A 16,747-nucleotide genomic window follows, 5' to 3' on the forward strand; every position below is an offset into this window, starting at 1 on the left:
CCAGAAATATGGGGAAAAAATCTAGAAAAAAGGTTTAAAGAGAACAACAACAACAAAACTTGACATTCTATTTACAGGAGAGTTCGAACATTAGGATTTTTGTTTCAGGTATGTTTTCCCCTACAAAACTATTCTAGCTGCCAAGAATAACAAATTTATTTGTCTAAATGTCCTCATATCAGAAAGCTGAGGAGCAAAGAATACAGTTACTGCCCTCTTATTTCTCCCAAAGGAGACTATACTAAATCCAGTTAACTACACGAATTCCCATGTCTAATACCTTCTACTCGTTCTCTTTTCATTGTGGAGAAACCTGAAGATAGAAAATGTCACCATAGCTTTAATCTTCTCTATCTCTTCCAAATTCTAAACCTCTGATGAATTTAACACTTTTAAAAGGCTGAGTTGTGAAACTTGCTTTATTTTTTACCTTTATCAAAGTGCTAAAACCAGCAGCAGCAGCAGCTTCTCAAAGGAAACCTTGTTTGGACAACCAAATGTTGATGCTACAACATAACATGGCCTCACCCTCTTTTTCATACTTTGCAGATTCCCATTCATTATAAAAATAAAAAACGGACTTAATTATTAATTTTTTATTATTTGTACTTATTCTTTCGATTTATAAAACTGAAGGAAAGAAATATGAGAGTCTTACCTGTGTTTCTATCTGCATTAAAGCTGTTAGATCTATAAATAAATTTTTCAAAAGAAAAGAAAAACATTACTGATGGGTAACAACATGAAAGTTAACATTCAGGACCTTGATATAAGTGCTATTTTTTTTTTTTTGGTGAGGAAGACCAGCCCTGAGCTAATATGCCATGCCAATCCTCCTCTTTTTTGCCAAGGAAGACTCGCCCTGGCTAACATCTGTGCCCATCTTCCTCCACTTTATATGGGACGGCGCCACAGCATGGCTTGACAAGCAGTGTGTCGGTGCACGCCCAGGATCTGAATCCGCGAACCCTGGGCCACCAAAGCGGAGCGCAGGCATATAAGTGCAATTTTTAATGGCATACTGTATAAGAGAATTAAATCCTTCCTCCAAGTAGGAAGAACAAATTACTTACTTATTACAACATTTAGTAAATCCAAGTCTACTGGAAGAAAACAGAATTATTTACATGGCTTGAATTATCATATTTGCCCAAATTTAATAGAGCTGTTTTTCCCAAAAATATCCATCAGGAAAGAATAGAGTCCGTTAAAGTCTCTGTCAATTATTTTATTTTGGTGACGAGATTCAAAGAAACAGCCTCATTATATATTTAAATATATTCATTCATCACTCAATAAACACTTACTAAGCTCCTATTATTTACTAGGCACAGTTCTAGGTAACAGGATTAGAAGGATGAGCAAAAACCCCTGCCTTCACTGAGCTTACAATCGCATGAGGAAGACAAACAACAATCAAAAAGTAAGTTATAGTTTACTATAGATGATGATGGTTTTAAGTGCAATGGAGAAAGAGACTAACAGTATGGGGGTTAAAAAGAAAAATCACAGAAGACCTCACTGATAAGGTCACCTTTAAGGAGAGATCTGAAGGAAGTGTAGGTGTCAACTATGCAGCTAATTGGGGAAAGAGAGAGAACAGCAAATGCAGACGTCCTGGAGTAGAAGCATTCATGGCAGCATTCAAGGTACAGCAACGTGTTCAATCAATGCTCATTTTAAATGATATGGAGGTTAACAGATGGAAGCAAAGACGAGGCAAAAACAAATGACAGTCATTATACCTGGGGATATGACCTCATAATTATTAAGTGCCGGTTCTCTTTCAAAGATCACTATTGAAAGGCACTATAGTAAATGTATCATGGAGATCATAAATAAAGAGCCACAAAAAAAATGAAAAACACACTGTTTGGATATTATGTGAGTTAGTACTTGTGGCTGTGGATGGTTTCCACGGCTATTCACTGACATGAAAAAAGTGCTGGATCTCAAACAATTTAAATGAAGACAAGATGATTTGCTCTGGAAAACTGATTAAACAGGTCAACCTTAAAAAAATGTGTATGTTTCACGAAATGTGGCTTTTTAAAATAGCAGTATTTCTAAATTAATAGATATCATACACGACTTTAAACATGGGTATTCAAAGTAAAAATAAGTACACATTTGACCATTTTACCTATATCCCTATAAGCTTACTTATTCAATTCTGCCAAAACATTTTCTGGAATCACCACGTGGGGAAAAAAAGGGAAACTGTTTTTTATTTGGTCACCTTATATTACAGCTTATAAGAAATTATCAATGGTACTCAACTGACTGGAAATCAGAATCACCTGGAAGCTTTTAACAACTACCAATGCCTAGGCTCCTTAATAAATTTTTGATTTAACTAGTTTGAGGTGGGGGTGGGGCATCTTTTACAGAAGTTCTCCAATTCCAAGAGAGCTAATACACAAAATTTCACTTTTAAAAACTGCATTTACTCCACTACACAAACCTTCAGCATCAACGTAAAAAAAGTTAACCAGTGAGGTTCAAGTAAATTTTAGTTTGTATTTCCACATGGTTTAAGTATCTGTCCCTCACATTAACCTTTTAAAAGTCATCATGAACATTTATGTATTTAATTTCAAGGCAAGAAAAAAAAAAGAAAAGAAAACAAAGCGTTTCTCCCAACTCAGCACACAGGTTACGTAACATAATACCACTCTGGATGATATCTAAAACGCATAAGTTTTACCTTGATGAAGGCGCAAACTTCGGAGTTTGTATATCATCTTTGTAAGTAAAAGACACAACTGCATATGGACACACGTGTCTTGGTCTTCGCCTTAGCTCATCAAAGCCATACTCATAAAAATAATACTAAAAATAAGGAAAAGCAAAATTAATTTCTTTAAGAAGGCAAGAAGTACACAGTGGAATCTTATATTTATCTCCCTGAGTTTTGAGAAATATAACACCATTTAAGTGCCTCTAATAGAAAATATCTTTAAGTACTGCTCGTCAATTTAACTAAAATAATTTGTACTCTATATTTATTTTATAAAATATTCTGCTTCTGTATATATCAGATGCCAGGATACTAATAGGTATTCCAAAAGTTTACTTCTGAAGAGCTGACCACTGGGAATGTGCAACAAATGTCCTCATAAAAATGTTACAAATGGAGCCTAAGCTCCCAGGTCAGCCCAGAAAAGCCAATTTGATACAAAAAGTAAAATACTAAGGAACAATCTCAACCAAACCTAGCATTTTGCTCATTATTTCAAAAAGAAAAACACAAACACATTCCTGGCTCCATATGCAGACAAAGCAGCAAAGGGAAGGTGAAAGAGACCACAATCATAGGTGACAAAGGTAGCTGACCCTCTTCCTACTACCCATCTATCTCTCTCCTTCACTTATTCACAACATTCATTAAATTAGGGTTTTGTGACTTGCAGACTAGTGATTTTCATTTAAAAGAATGCCCTAGTTTGTAAACAAAGCATTGCCCTTCAAAGTCCATTCAAACTACTGATTTTAACAATGTTATTGTTACTCTAAAAATGCCTACAAATTTTTTGGAAACATCAAGCCAGTTTACAAATTCTGCTAGAAAAACCAATAATTACTTCATAGTTACATCCCACACCTACCAACACTACTACTGCCCAGAAGGTAATCAAATGAGTCAGCCCAGATGACTTTGGTGAATATTAATTTTTGCTAAAAGGCCCCAACAATAGGTGTCTTGCCCACTGAGATTCTTCAAAAAGAAAGTAGCAAGAATAAATTTTATTTTATGTAAATAAAGTAAAAATTAAAGAAAAAAAGAAAGAACATTTGCAGGGAGGTTAGCACCACTACTTTTCACATACAATCCATTTGGACATATACATTTTTCATACATTTGTTAAAAAGAATAACATTACTTCATAGTCAAACATCATAAAAAAATAATGACCAAAATTCATCATGTGTTACACTTTTAAGTATGTGTTTACTGTATATCAATTACATTTGAATAAAGCTTAAAAAATTAATTCTGTTTGCATCTTAGAAAAATGTTAATAAAAATAGAAAATATCTATCAAATCAATAATACAAAATGATATGAATTAAGGTTATTTCAAGGGACTTCAACTTTACCTTGAAGGATGAGTAGTATTTTATTAAGCAAGAGACCTTTCTAGGCCAAGATCTAGGCCAGGAGAAGCCAAGGCTTCAAAATGAAATAAGGTGTGTTGAGGGCAGCAATCATACAACAAACCAGGCTAGAGTCACAGTCTACAGGTAGGGAGCACCAGGCTATTGTATCTGAATAGTACTCTGTAAGTCTGAGGAGACACAGTACGTTTCTGAGCCATCTTGGAAACACTGAACAAACAGCAGTGAGAGACACTGGAGTCTGGCAGTGATATATGGAAACTAGAGTTTAGACTGGTGTGGTCGCAGAGGGAACTGAAAGGGAGACATTTTAAAGGATTTGATGACAAACAGATATGAAGTCACAACACTAAAATGGATCCAAGCACCTACCTGAGTAAGCTCATAGGCTCTGTATGCCCAAAGTGATGTAACTCTATTCGCATTCTTCGACATATGACATTCATGCTTTGGTGTTGGGTCCAAAGCACTTTTATTTAATACAGATTCCAAACTTTTTACACCCATGGGGTCATATATACTCTTTATTTTACCCTAAAATAGAGAAAACTTTTTAAGTGCACCTAAACCTAATTATTTACTATACGACATTAACATTACAAAACACTCCTTTGACTACAGATCACCTATAACAACAGTTTTTTCCTTTAATACCTGGTAATAAAGTAATACCCAACACTTTTTACCAATCTTAAAGCAGTAAGAAAAAATTAAGCACGAAAAAAAGTGTTGTTTGAATTTGTTTAATAACAAGGAAATAAAAATTTTATTCACAACATTCTTCACTAGCCTAAATGACATCACCAACATATTCCCCTCTTTTCTTCATTCTTTCCTTTGGAAAGGAAAGTAAACTCACGGTAAGCTTAGATCAAAGATGGCAAACCAATCTCTAAAGTATTTTTATATACCATACACAAGCAAGCACTGATTCTTAACTTAATCAAATTCTTAAAGACAGGGTCAACTAGAATCCAAATCAAATGCTGTCTTTGATATACGAAATGCAAAAGTTGAAATTACCTTCATTATTTTAAAAATAACAACATCGCCCATTACTCCAGCTTCCAAAGGATTAGCTTGTAATAAATCAGCATACCTAGAAAGATAGATACCTAGTAAAGAGGGAAAAATTACAGAATTTGAATAAGGACACGAATACAAAAAAATCCAAATATTTAACCTAATCATAAGAGATAAAAAGTATGACACCTCTTAAAAAATGTAATGACAGTAAAGATAGTTGAAATTTAACCAAAGCAAAAATAAAACCAGAAAAAACAGGAAACTAATCAAATTTTTCAAAATCACTAGGACATTAAAAAAAAAATACTCTTTGATCAATTTGAAGTATGCAAAATCAGAAACAAAGGATAAAACTGGTTTTACATTTTGGAAGCTGAAACTAGTCTCTTTTTCTGGAAACATGACAAAGTATACATGAATTTAATTATAAGGACTACAGCAAAATTAGATTTTATATATATATATATTTTTTAGATAATATATTTTTAAATGGCAACTTAATAGTAGATAAATGAAAAAAGAAAAAAGATTACCCATGGAAGGACTGCCAAGAATTGTTATTTTGGACTGGCCCACCTGTAATCCTTTTTCACATATGTTTTGAACCTAAATAAACAAAACACTTCATCTTGCAATCATAATACATTAAAAGTGTGAAAAGATAATTTATAAACTTGTTTTAAATAAAATCTAAGCTTCTAAACTATATATATTCTACATTACAGAAATTTTATATATATATGCCAGTTTATGACTAAATATCAATATGAAACTGCCTTACACTTCCAGTGTAACCATAGCTGGAATCCATTTTTGTTTATTTGAGGTGTAACAGATACTCAGAATTCATGCCAGTTACATATATATAAGTATCCCCTTTTAGAGAGAACTAAAATTAGTAAAATATGTAAAGAGAAAGTACTCCACCTAAACCTCTTTAATTAAAAAAGGAAAAACAGTTCCCAGCACATATAATCAACAATATAGAAGATAATCTGTTTTAATAAAGGGAAAATTATTCATTATCAAGCACATTCTAGGGAAAGAAAATAGGTTTGGGCAGAGAAAAAATGGGCACATCTGAAAAAAATTACAAAACAATGAAATACCTTTCCCTACTGAATCATTTCTTCCACTTATACATCAAGAAAATGTTAGCTTATAACTATCAAGTGTATTGTTGAATAACTGCAAAAGTAGTAACTTACAGTGGAAACATCCTCAAATTGCTTTTTATAAAATGGGTTCACTCACCTGATATCGGTCAACCATCAGAAATGCATAGGATTCTGAAAGTTCTTTATCTAAACGACCTTCAAACTTCAGTTCTCTTCGCTTTTCTGTAAACTAAATGAAATTAAATCTATAACAACTCTTTAGTATATGATTACATTTTCAAGCTAAGAGTTTCAGGAACTGTATTTCTAAGAAATTCCAAACCTACCAAAGTAGAAATCATCTTTTCCCTCTCTGTAATTTCTGTACTTTAATTTTTTTTCCCATTATAACTGGCTCTTTACCCTTACAATAGAGTGAAATAAGCATGTAGTGTTATCAATTTTAACTACACTTCTATTAAAATTTTACCATATTCCAACTCTCCCATAGATTTTTAAGTTCATGTTTTAGTTATCTTTGGATCTCTCATTTTACTTAACGTGGTACACTGCATACAGTAGGTGGTTTAATAAATCTCTGTTAAATGACCAACTTCTAAACTATAAACTTAATTAGGACAAGGAAAAATGTTTCATTTCTTTATAACTGTATTCTCAATACTAAGCACATAAGACATACTCCATACATTTTCCCAGGATAAATGAGTAACTTGGTATAAGTACATCTGAACTCTAAGTCACACTAAACTGCTGGCTTTCATTTTTAGATACAAGCAAATAGACATACATGCATTCAAAATATGGAGCCCATATCTAACAGATTTACTTGCAGTATGCAGGCCATTACTGATCTTCAATAATATAACTAACGAAACTTTAGATTAAATTTTCACATAAAATTAGCAAATAATCCCTATCATACCATGAAACCACATCAAACTACCAAGGCTTTAATTTCTCTGGGAGCAAATAACATTCATCTACTTTAGGGATCCTTTCAAAGCTAAATTCTGGTAGCACTGGGTTAATCAACTTATAAAAGTAGGAAATTAATAGTATTACATGTACATTAGAAAGCAATATACACATCAAATATTTCTAAAAGTCTCATTTGTATTACCTCAGAATTACACACGCCGGCTTTTCTTAAATCAAAACTCAATATTCTAATTTGTATGTGCAACTTAAATTCACTAACATGCTTAACTGTTCCCCTGTGTTGGTACTTTTTACTAAGAATTTTTACTAATGATATTAAGATAATTCATCTATCAGACAGTAATTGGGGAAAAAGTTAACCATATCCTAAAAAAAAAAAAATACACATTTGATTTCATTATCTTCCAATTTAGACATAATATACTACTAGAGATTCCATTTAATTAACATGCATTTGAAACAGCAAAAAGCCTTGTTACTAATTTACAATTAAGCCATTATCAATAAGCTATTCCTATGCTTAAGATTCATTTTTAGTAAAAGAACTTATTTTACATAATAGCACATTAATTTAACAAAGGAGATAAATGTAGTGCTATGTCAACAATGTTGAGGGAAAAAAAGATGTCATTTAAAACTTGTTTTCCAAAAAAAAAACTTGTTTTCCCTTCCATAATTTGGCTTTCCCAAAAACTTTAGCATTTTTTTTAAAAACGAAAGTAAAACAAATTCCAAGCTATTAATTAGTGGTGAAGAATCTTACAATAAGCACAACTTAAAACATACCTCCTTTTCCAAAAGCTCATTATGTATCAAACAAGCACGTTTGTAGTTAAAATTTGTTACTGAGGTTGGTTCAAGGTAAGATGAATGGAGAATATTTAAAACATCTTCGAATTCTCGAGAGCCTGGAGTTAATGGCTGAAAAAGTGCTAAAATAAAAAACATTATTAAATTTAAGATTATTCCATCTTAAATATAGTTTCTTATACTTTTGTGGGTTTGTTAATATAACTTTTAAATAAAGTAAAAAAGGCATCAAGGCTATCTTATTTTGTGATATGCAAGACATACTTATTAATTCATTGAAGAAAAATTAAGACCAGTTGCCTACATCGACCAATCCCTTCAGCAATGAGCATCTGGCATTACACTTGCAGACAAGGTTACAATTTTGCAAACTTTAGGGATGCCACATTAGGCAACATAAACTGCTTAGACTCTTATAAGAACCTGTGCACATACTTATCTCAACTCCTCTTTTATGTTACACTGAAGTAGTATGTCTAGGACCATTTATTTCAACAAACTAAATGCTTAAATCATTAAGTGAAAGCATAAAACCATTTAAGACACTTTAGGTGTCTATAAAATGAAATGAATTCTATTTGGTTTTTAGTACTAAAGTTAGAGTAAAATATGCTCCATCCATTGGCTTTTTATATTACCAATATAAAAAAGTAGTAGGACATTTATTATGAAAACTTAGTGAAATGGAAAGACGTGGAGTTTAGGAGTCAAACCTGGATGCAAATATCAAATCTAGCATTTATCGGCTTTGTGGGAGACCGTGGGTAAATCAATCACTTAACGTAAGTTCAGTTCTCTCATCTGTAGAAAGGGGAACTCTAGCTATCCTAATAACCACTACATGTCACATGCCACACGAGACAACACATGGAAAAAGCTCTAAGCACAGCATCTGGTGCAACGTAAGGCAATAAAAGTTGTTACTGCCCACTCCTCCAACTCTTCCACAGTCCATTTAATTTTTAAAATACTTAAGGCGTAGACCCAATTTGTTCTTGGACCAGTGGATTACTGGTCTAAGAACCTCAAATTTCCACTTTATACATGAAATAGTTTAACTAATAAATTTCAAACATCAAGTCTATACATATAAATTTTCCCAAAACCAAAAAGGAACAACTTATTTTTCACTGTAGATAGAAGTATTCACAGAACTTCTGTTACCCTCTATTACCTTAATTTTTTTCAAGATACTATTCATAAAGAGTCAATACATAATACAGTTAAATTACCTTTAGGCCACTACTGAAAACATAGTGTTCTATTTGTATATACTCTTAAAGGTACTAGACAACAGCTAACTAATAAGCTGTTTTTACCATATTTTCTGTACAGTTATCAGGCTTTAAAGGACATGATGTCAAATGATATATCCATTCATTTACCAAATCATGTAAATTTTACAAGAGTCTGTAAAAAAATATAGCTTTCAGTAACAGAATGTGTATAGAACAAATGGTTCCCACTACTTTGGGATCGTATACTAAAAAAAAACAAGGAATAAAGCCAACAGTTGTTAACAATGCAATCAAGACACTGTCTAGAAGTAGGCAGGAAAAAAAATAAAGCATTCAAAAAGAACTACTAAAACACAGAAAGTGTCCTATAATCAAATTTGTAGCCAATGAATATAATTGATTGTAAGCTCCATGAGAGCAGGAACTATATCTGCCTTGTTCATTACTCTATCTTTACCATACGCCAGTAACTAGAACTGTGCACACTGGCCCCAAGTAAGCTGAATGAATGAATAAGTGACTAAAGAAAATGGGAATCAACTTGGTCAAGATTTTTCTCTTACTGAATACAAATATATTCTACAACTACCAAAATATAATTGTTGTCATTTTAAATTAGGTCTCACAAATTCAACAATCCAGTAATATATAAAACAAAATAAATCTCAAAAAAGAGGGAGAAATACAGTCTCTGAATTCAGATTTGTTTTATAGGATGTGGTAAGAAAAAACATTTTATCTGCTCCCAACTAAATTGGGAAAACCTTGGCAAGGAAAACAGTACGTGAAACAGTCTTTATAGGCTTTCACATCCAAAACGGGCCAAGCATGATTTTAAAAACTGGGTTTTATGCATGATCAATTTTTATGTTTCTAAACTAAATGACTTCTGATATCTAAAATGTGCCAAAAAGTATCACAAGGCTTCAAATTTCTGTGAAAATTTATAAGTCTACATAAAAGAAACTTTCCTTAGTTAAGCTGCCCCAACACTATTTCCACCATCAATCTAATCATAAGTGGAAAATTAGAGTTAAATCACATAAATTTATATAGAAATTACGTTCAAATTATTCTCAAAAAAACACTTTTCTGTTTCATTTCAAAGCAATGTTCCAAGGTCATGTCAAATGTACTTAAGTAGACTGCCAATGATGATAAAATTCTTGTGAATGAAAATATAGAAAAAGGTGCAAGATTTTAGGTCTAACAATAAACATCTGTGTCCTAGGTATTTTAGATTTCAAATGCCTCCGTTGGCTTTACTAGTTAGGCCAGAGTTATAATTTCTATTTTTTCTTCCCAATTATCATTTCTACAAAGATAAAAATATGCTGTAAGTATTTTCAAGGATTTCAAGTCAATGCGCTGGTAATGGTACTTTCAGAAATTTAACAAGTTTAAGTTCTTAATGTACATTCTTTGGTGGTCTATTTTACCCTTAATAATCCTTTGAACACTAGGTATACCCTGATCAACATATCCTGTCACTTCTTCTATAGAAAACATATATACATCATAATCTTAATTATGGGCCATTATTTGGGGCAGTAACACAACCCTGTGACTATTCAAATGGGGAACAGAACATTTTATTAATCATCCATTTCACTTAAGGAAGTCAGTATTCAATATATTGTTGCCCGGATTCTGACAATTACTGAGTCTAATTATTGAGTAGGTCATTACTACTTTTCAGATACTGTACTAAGAGCTTTACATGCATTACCTCATTTAATCAACAAAACCACCCTATGAAGTTCATTATGCCCATTTCACAAATGCAACTGAGACAGCGAACAGTTAACTTGGCCCAAGGTTACACGGGTTAATGAATAGGGCAGCTGGGCTTCAAATTCAGGCTGCCTAACTCCAAATCTTATATTCTGAACTATAAGTAAAAGGTGGGTGTATAAGAGCTGAAACTAATCATTCCAAGAGCTGGAAGAACACAATGGGTTCCTCATTTTAGACCAGGAAATCACATCGAGTACGCAGACACGGGAAATGAGCTCTAAAAGAACAAAAAAAATGACGTCTAGGATTATGCTCTTTCTACCGTCTTATGTGTCTTCTCTCAAATCCCTTAAATATTTCTCATTTTAATGCATTTAACAGAATCAAAAGCCACAACACTCTTTTTTAGTTTATAAAAGTCAATAGCAGTAACAATAGCTCTTCCACACATTAAGAAATGTATAATTTCCCTTATTTAAGGGATTTAAAGGATTTCCATCAAATGCATGTCAGAAAGATGGCTAATGAGTTGATTTCTGATCATAATTCACAAGGTTTCCCTATTGACAAAACTGATTATAGATGTGTTTTATGGGACTGAAGAACAGATTTAGAAAGGCACTTGAAGATTTATAATTCAGACGAAGAAACTGATTGTATTACAGAATCAGAACTAGAATTCCGGTCTCCTGACTCCCAGTCCCTACTATCATTAAGTATTTTTTATTACTGGTAGCATACAAAACATACTCAAGAATTTAATATTATATTTAAGCAGTGGGAATAGACATAAAATTTACGTCATCAAATAGTAGCTTTATTCCTTAGTCAAAAGAACATTTTTCCTCAATTACTTTTACTAATTTATTTGATGTCAATGCCAATCTTTGTGTTTGTATTAAGATTATGTGTATATGTAAAAAAAATTATCATATATATACATATATGTAAAAACAAGCTAAACTTTTAAAATAAAAGATGGACCATTATCAAAACATACAAATGGGTAATATGAAACATACATTCCAATTCAAAGTAACTAATTCATCGAAGAAAAGGAAATAGCAAAGAGTAGGCTGGGGATCACATGTGGTCTACAACTCTCTGAATCCATCTCTCTGATATCTACTGGTATTAATGATTAAAATACAATGAATATCCACTGTTCCTCACAATAATTTACTTAACATATTTTAAAAATCACTTTTCTTCAGTCTAATAAAATTGCTACAGACATAATACTTTAGGAATGGGTGTTTCATCTCTAAAGGAAGGTTGAACATAGTACAGAATTAGGAATGAACATGCTGGCAGAGATCTACGGAGATTAAGGACAAATATGACTGCTGACTTTTTTTTTTGGACTGAGGAATAGGTCAAAGAAAATTTTAGCTCCATTACTTAGAATTTATATGCACCTATCAAATGTTTTAAGCGGATGACTGGATTCTGCCTACACTTTCTGCTCAGGTTTACTTCTGTGTATGGTGATCTATGGTACTTAGAACCCAATCATTCATATACAACTACTGAAACACCATGCAAATTTCCTTAAGGAGGAGACTTTGCCCCAAAGTCTTCAAAAAGACAAGTGCAAATTTTGTGGGAAGAGATGCGGGTTGGGGAGGAGAACTAACGATTCTCCTGGTCTAGACCAGTATGGACGCACCTGCATGAGACACAGGTGCACGAGAGCAGTTAATCCTGAAGTTAATACAGAAACATTAACCAATAAATAAACATTTTCCAGAAAGTGAATCATCACTACTTCATTTCCCAAGAACTTTGGAGGAAAAAATTATATCAAATACAATTACCAATTTTAATTTACTTTTGATGACATTTGGTACTCGATTTTAGAGTAAAAGTAGTAAAACATCTACTGACAAAATGCAGTTCTACAATTTGGTTAAATGTAAGAACAGTGCCTCTTTACACTATAGAAAATAGCCCAGCAAATAAATAACACAACATACAAAAAGAGAGTAAAATTTTACTCTTCCAGTTGAAAGTTAGGTCACTTAATCTGCCAGTACTGATTAAATGTGTTCATTTTAAAATGAATATAATTTTTGAATCTCATAATTCCCCAGGGATGAAGACATACTAAACATTTCTAAATTTAAGAAGTAAAAAAAAAAAGCCACCTTTTTTTAATAGGTCAGATCAAAAGCAACTAAAATCCTTATATTATAAAAAAGAAATGTCTTGCTACAGTTTATGAGTAGTGATAAGTACTCTATATCTAGGTTCAAATTCCAACTCCACTACTTACTAGCTGTGTGACCTTGGGCAAGATATTTAACCTCTCAGCACTTCAGTTTCCTCATCTGTAAAATGGGAATACCTACCACACAGGATTGTTGAGATTTAGTTAACACATGTAAACTGCTTAGAACAATGCCTCAACTTATTAACACTATAAAGTGTTTGCCAATATTATTACTTAATTAGAACAGCAGTATTTTGGATGTTCTGTCAAGATCAAGAAAAGAATTTTGAGTCAACAAGTTATACTCACATAGTATTTACCTTTAAGGTACCAAAAATATTCAAGTCCTTATTTTAAATTTCACTGGAAAAGCAGTCACAAGCAAAGGTCTGCCATATTAAAATATGAATGCAACAGAACCTTTCATACTGAAAAGTTCAAGCAAAGGTAGCTACTGAAAATGATCTAATATTCATGATATAAGACTCAGATGACCACAACTAATACATAGCCCAAGCCTACACATAAAGGGATACCTTTCAAGCCTTCCAAGAGGAGATGATTTTGGGATGAAGTGTGAAAACAGCAGTATCTGCTGCCCTGTTTCTGATAAAGCATTTTTTTAAATAATAAAAAGTTTAATTTTTCTATTAAATTATATCACCAAGCACTAACTCCTCTCAGCTTAGTCAGGATAAAGTCCATGGTGGTAAAATAGCTGCTTATTTAATTTTTAAAAGCTCTATTTAAATTGTTATTGCACTATTTGAACAGCTGCTGCTCAGTGTATAAATATTTAGACAAGTTAAAAATTATTCATTTCCACTAAACATGAAAAAGTCCAGTGTTATATTTTCCTTACCCACAACCTCCCTGACAGGAGAAAGGCAACAACCTTTTGCTTCTAAGTGAAAATGGAAAATATAAATTTTCCCCAAGGAGCATCAGACTCAGGGGAGAAAATAACTAGGTTTTATATTTCCTAATTCCTCAATTATTTCCACTTTTAGTGTGTTCAAATGAAGTCTATTGTACAGCAACCTCTGGATTTATCTAATTAAAAAAAAACCACACGCAAACAGTGCCTTTCAACATTTCCTGGTGCCTTCTCTCATTTCAAACCAAACTGTGATGGTTTCTAGGCCAATATTCTGGTCCTATCAAGTCAAAAGGTGGTACATCATGGCTTATGATGTACCATAAACCACATTCTTGGGCACTTAAAACGTTAAAAAAAAAAAAAAAAAAAAGGACTTCAAAATTTTATCAAGCTAAAAAAGAAAAAGAAAAAAGTTCAATCTCCTATCACATAAGCAAAGTCCAGAACCCATCTGAATGGGCTTCTAACTTTTCTCATATGGACTATACCATGCATCTTAACTAAATAAACCAAAAGAATTGACAACCTTGACCTCTACAAGTATCCTTTTGAACCCTAAAATATATTATTACATTAACTCACTTAAAAGATATTTCTAGAAACACTCCTCATGCTAGTGGACAAAAGGTAACTTCATCTTTGTCAAACATGGTTTCTCACACCAAGGATTTCCTTGGCTTTGTCATCCAAACAGAAATTAACAGTTTGACTTTGTGTCTTACTGATTAAAGGCTGTAACAATTTCAGTTGTGCAAATGGAGCTGGTAATGCACATAGAAAGAGGAAGGACATGCTTCACTCAAGATTCTAAGTCGTTACTAAGATTCAAATTACCAATAAAAGCTTTCTGCAAAGAAAAAAAATTCCTATTTTCCAAAGTAAATCATGAAAAACTGAACCACACAGTAAAATGAAAAGGCTTTCAAGTGGCTAAATCCAGAATATCCTAAATCACTGGATAGTCAAAAATAGTGTAACAGAAAACGGTTAATACTAATCTTGATCTCCATTACAAATGTGTCACCATATGGTACTAAGCTTTAAAAGGGTAGACGTAGTTCACGTAACTGCTCCCATCTTGGTTCCAAAATCTAGACTGGACTTTTTTTTTTTAAATCTGAAGTTCTCTCATCTGCAAGATCAAGCTGGTGACTCTTGGGCATAAGCTAACCTCTCGCTATTTTTTTCCATAGGGAAATTACTGCACCAAGAACCTACCTTCCCATTCTTCTCAGATACAAGAAAAAAGAAACTAAAGTTTGGATTTAAAAAGAGAGAAAACTATTTAATCTAACGCTTCAAAAACAAGGAAAATCTACATGGAAATGAAGTGTGATGGAAAATAGCCGTGTGCATGGATCACATCTAATGGAGGTTTCTAAACAAGGGAAGACGCTGACATCGAGCAAATTTCAAGTAGACACATATATAGCTGAAGAATTTCCACAGGGAGAAGCACTTGTGGTCCTCTGAACGCAATGGCCTTGGAGAAAGCCCCAGAATCCATGGCCACGGGCTATTTCCACAGTGAGACTTCTCCGAAGCATCCTTAGGAGGACACAGCAGCTTCTGTGCCTTCAGGGGTTGGGAGGGAGGGGCGCCGAGCACCATCTTTCCTCTCTGGGAGCTGCAGCCTTACGGACAAGCTTCCAACCTGAGCTACTTCCAACTTCCACGGGGAGAGGGGGAGCAGGGGAGCGTGGTTCCACCGCTTTCCTCTCGCACCAAGCGCAGCAGCTGGCGGCCGTGGCAGTGCGGGGAGAGGCGGCTGGCGCTGCATGCGTGTTTACGTGTCTCGGATGGGTGTGGGAAGAGGAGACAGAGAGGTTCTAATGAAAAGATGGAGGGGAGAGAGACAGAGGGGTTGGGGAATAGGGGAAGCACCACCTTTCTTTTCTCTGCTCTTCCTGGGGATCTGAAAACTCCTCCTAACGGGTCTTTCGGGTTCTTCGGGGCCTTTGGGCAGAGCGGCCGCGCCCGCCTCAGAGGAGTCCTGAGGCTGCTCGTGGCTGAAGCTCGGGGCGGCCTCGGCCGCCGCGGTCTCCTCAGGCCCGGCGCCGCCGCCGGGCTCCGCGATGCTGAGGCCGCCGCCGCCATTTTGTGGGGAGGACTCAGGCTCCGGAAGCGCCTGCTTCATCTCATCGTCTCCGCCGCCGCCACCTTCCCAGCTCGCGTTCGTCGGCGGAGAGGCCTCTGTCTCCGCAGCAGTCGCCATCGCGCCGGCGTGAGGAGCTCCGGGAAGCTTCTGCCGACAAGGTCGACGGGGGTGGGGGGAAGGGGCGGCGGGCCGGCCTGGCCGCCGAGCTGCTCTCAGCCCACCCACCCCCTTCCCCCCGTGGCCGCGGTTTGCGCGCCCGACCCAGCAGCCTCTCGGGAGCCCTAAAGCGGGCGCCCCAAACGTGCCGCCCGGCCCCAGGAGCCGCTCCTCGCTCGGGCAGTTCTTCGGCCGGCCCCCGCCACTCAACGTGCTCGCGTCGGGGCTGGGAGGGGGCGGGCCATCGCAGATCGCTCCGCCAATGGGGGCGCGGCGCCCGCCTCCGCGGGTGCGGATAGAGCGCACCGGGGGGCGGAGCTTCGGGGCGCCCGAGCCCGCCAAAAGGGGTGACCGCAACGCCCAGCGAGGACATCGACGCCGCGGGCTGTGTGGGGGTAGATAGGCTTCAAGCCG

At 35.2% G+C, this 16,747-nt stretch overlaps 1 protein-coding gene across 7 annotated transcripts in view; it reads right to left on the reverse strand.

The window, feature by feature from the left end:
• Positions 1-16,520, reverse strand: part of TASOR (transcription activation suppressor) — a 49,550-nt gene extending 33,030 nt beyond the window's left edge. For 6 of the 7 annotated variants that reach the window (XM_058561477.1, XM_058561459.1, XM_058561468.1 and 3 more), the window contains exons 1-8: positions 15,967-16,357; positions 7,989-8,134; positions 6,400-6,492; positions 5,679-5,751; positions 5,143-5,234; positions 4,492-4,653; positions 2,708-2,832; positions 659-690 (exon numbers count right to left, since the gene is read on the reverse strand). In XM_058561477.1, the coding sequence (XP_058417460.1) occupies positions 659-690; positions 2,708-2,832; positions 4,492-4,653; positions 5,143-5,234; positions 5,679-5,751; positions 6,400-6,492; positions 7,989-8,134; positions 15,967-16,294 (1,051 nt within the window). In that variant the 5' untranslated portion in view covers positions 16,295-16,357. Of the gene's footprint in view, positions 1-658; positions 691-2,707; positions 2,833-4,491; positions 4,654-5,142; positions 5,235-5,678; positions 5,752-6,399; positions 6,493-7,988; positions 8,135-15,966 lie in introns of all 7 variants that reach the window. The other variant, XM_058561486.1, reaches the window with a different exon arrangement.
• Positions 16,521-16,747: the final 227 nt, after the last annotated feature.

The sequence above is a fragment of the Diceros bicornis genome, chromosome 2 (assembly GCF_020826845.1).
Source record: "Diceros bicornis minor isolate mBicDic1 chromosome 2, mDicBic1.mat.cur, whole genome shotgun sequence".
NCBI lineage: Eukaryota > Metazoa > Chordata > Mammalia > Perissodactyla > Rhinocerotidae > Diceros > Diceros bicornis.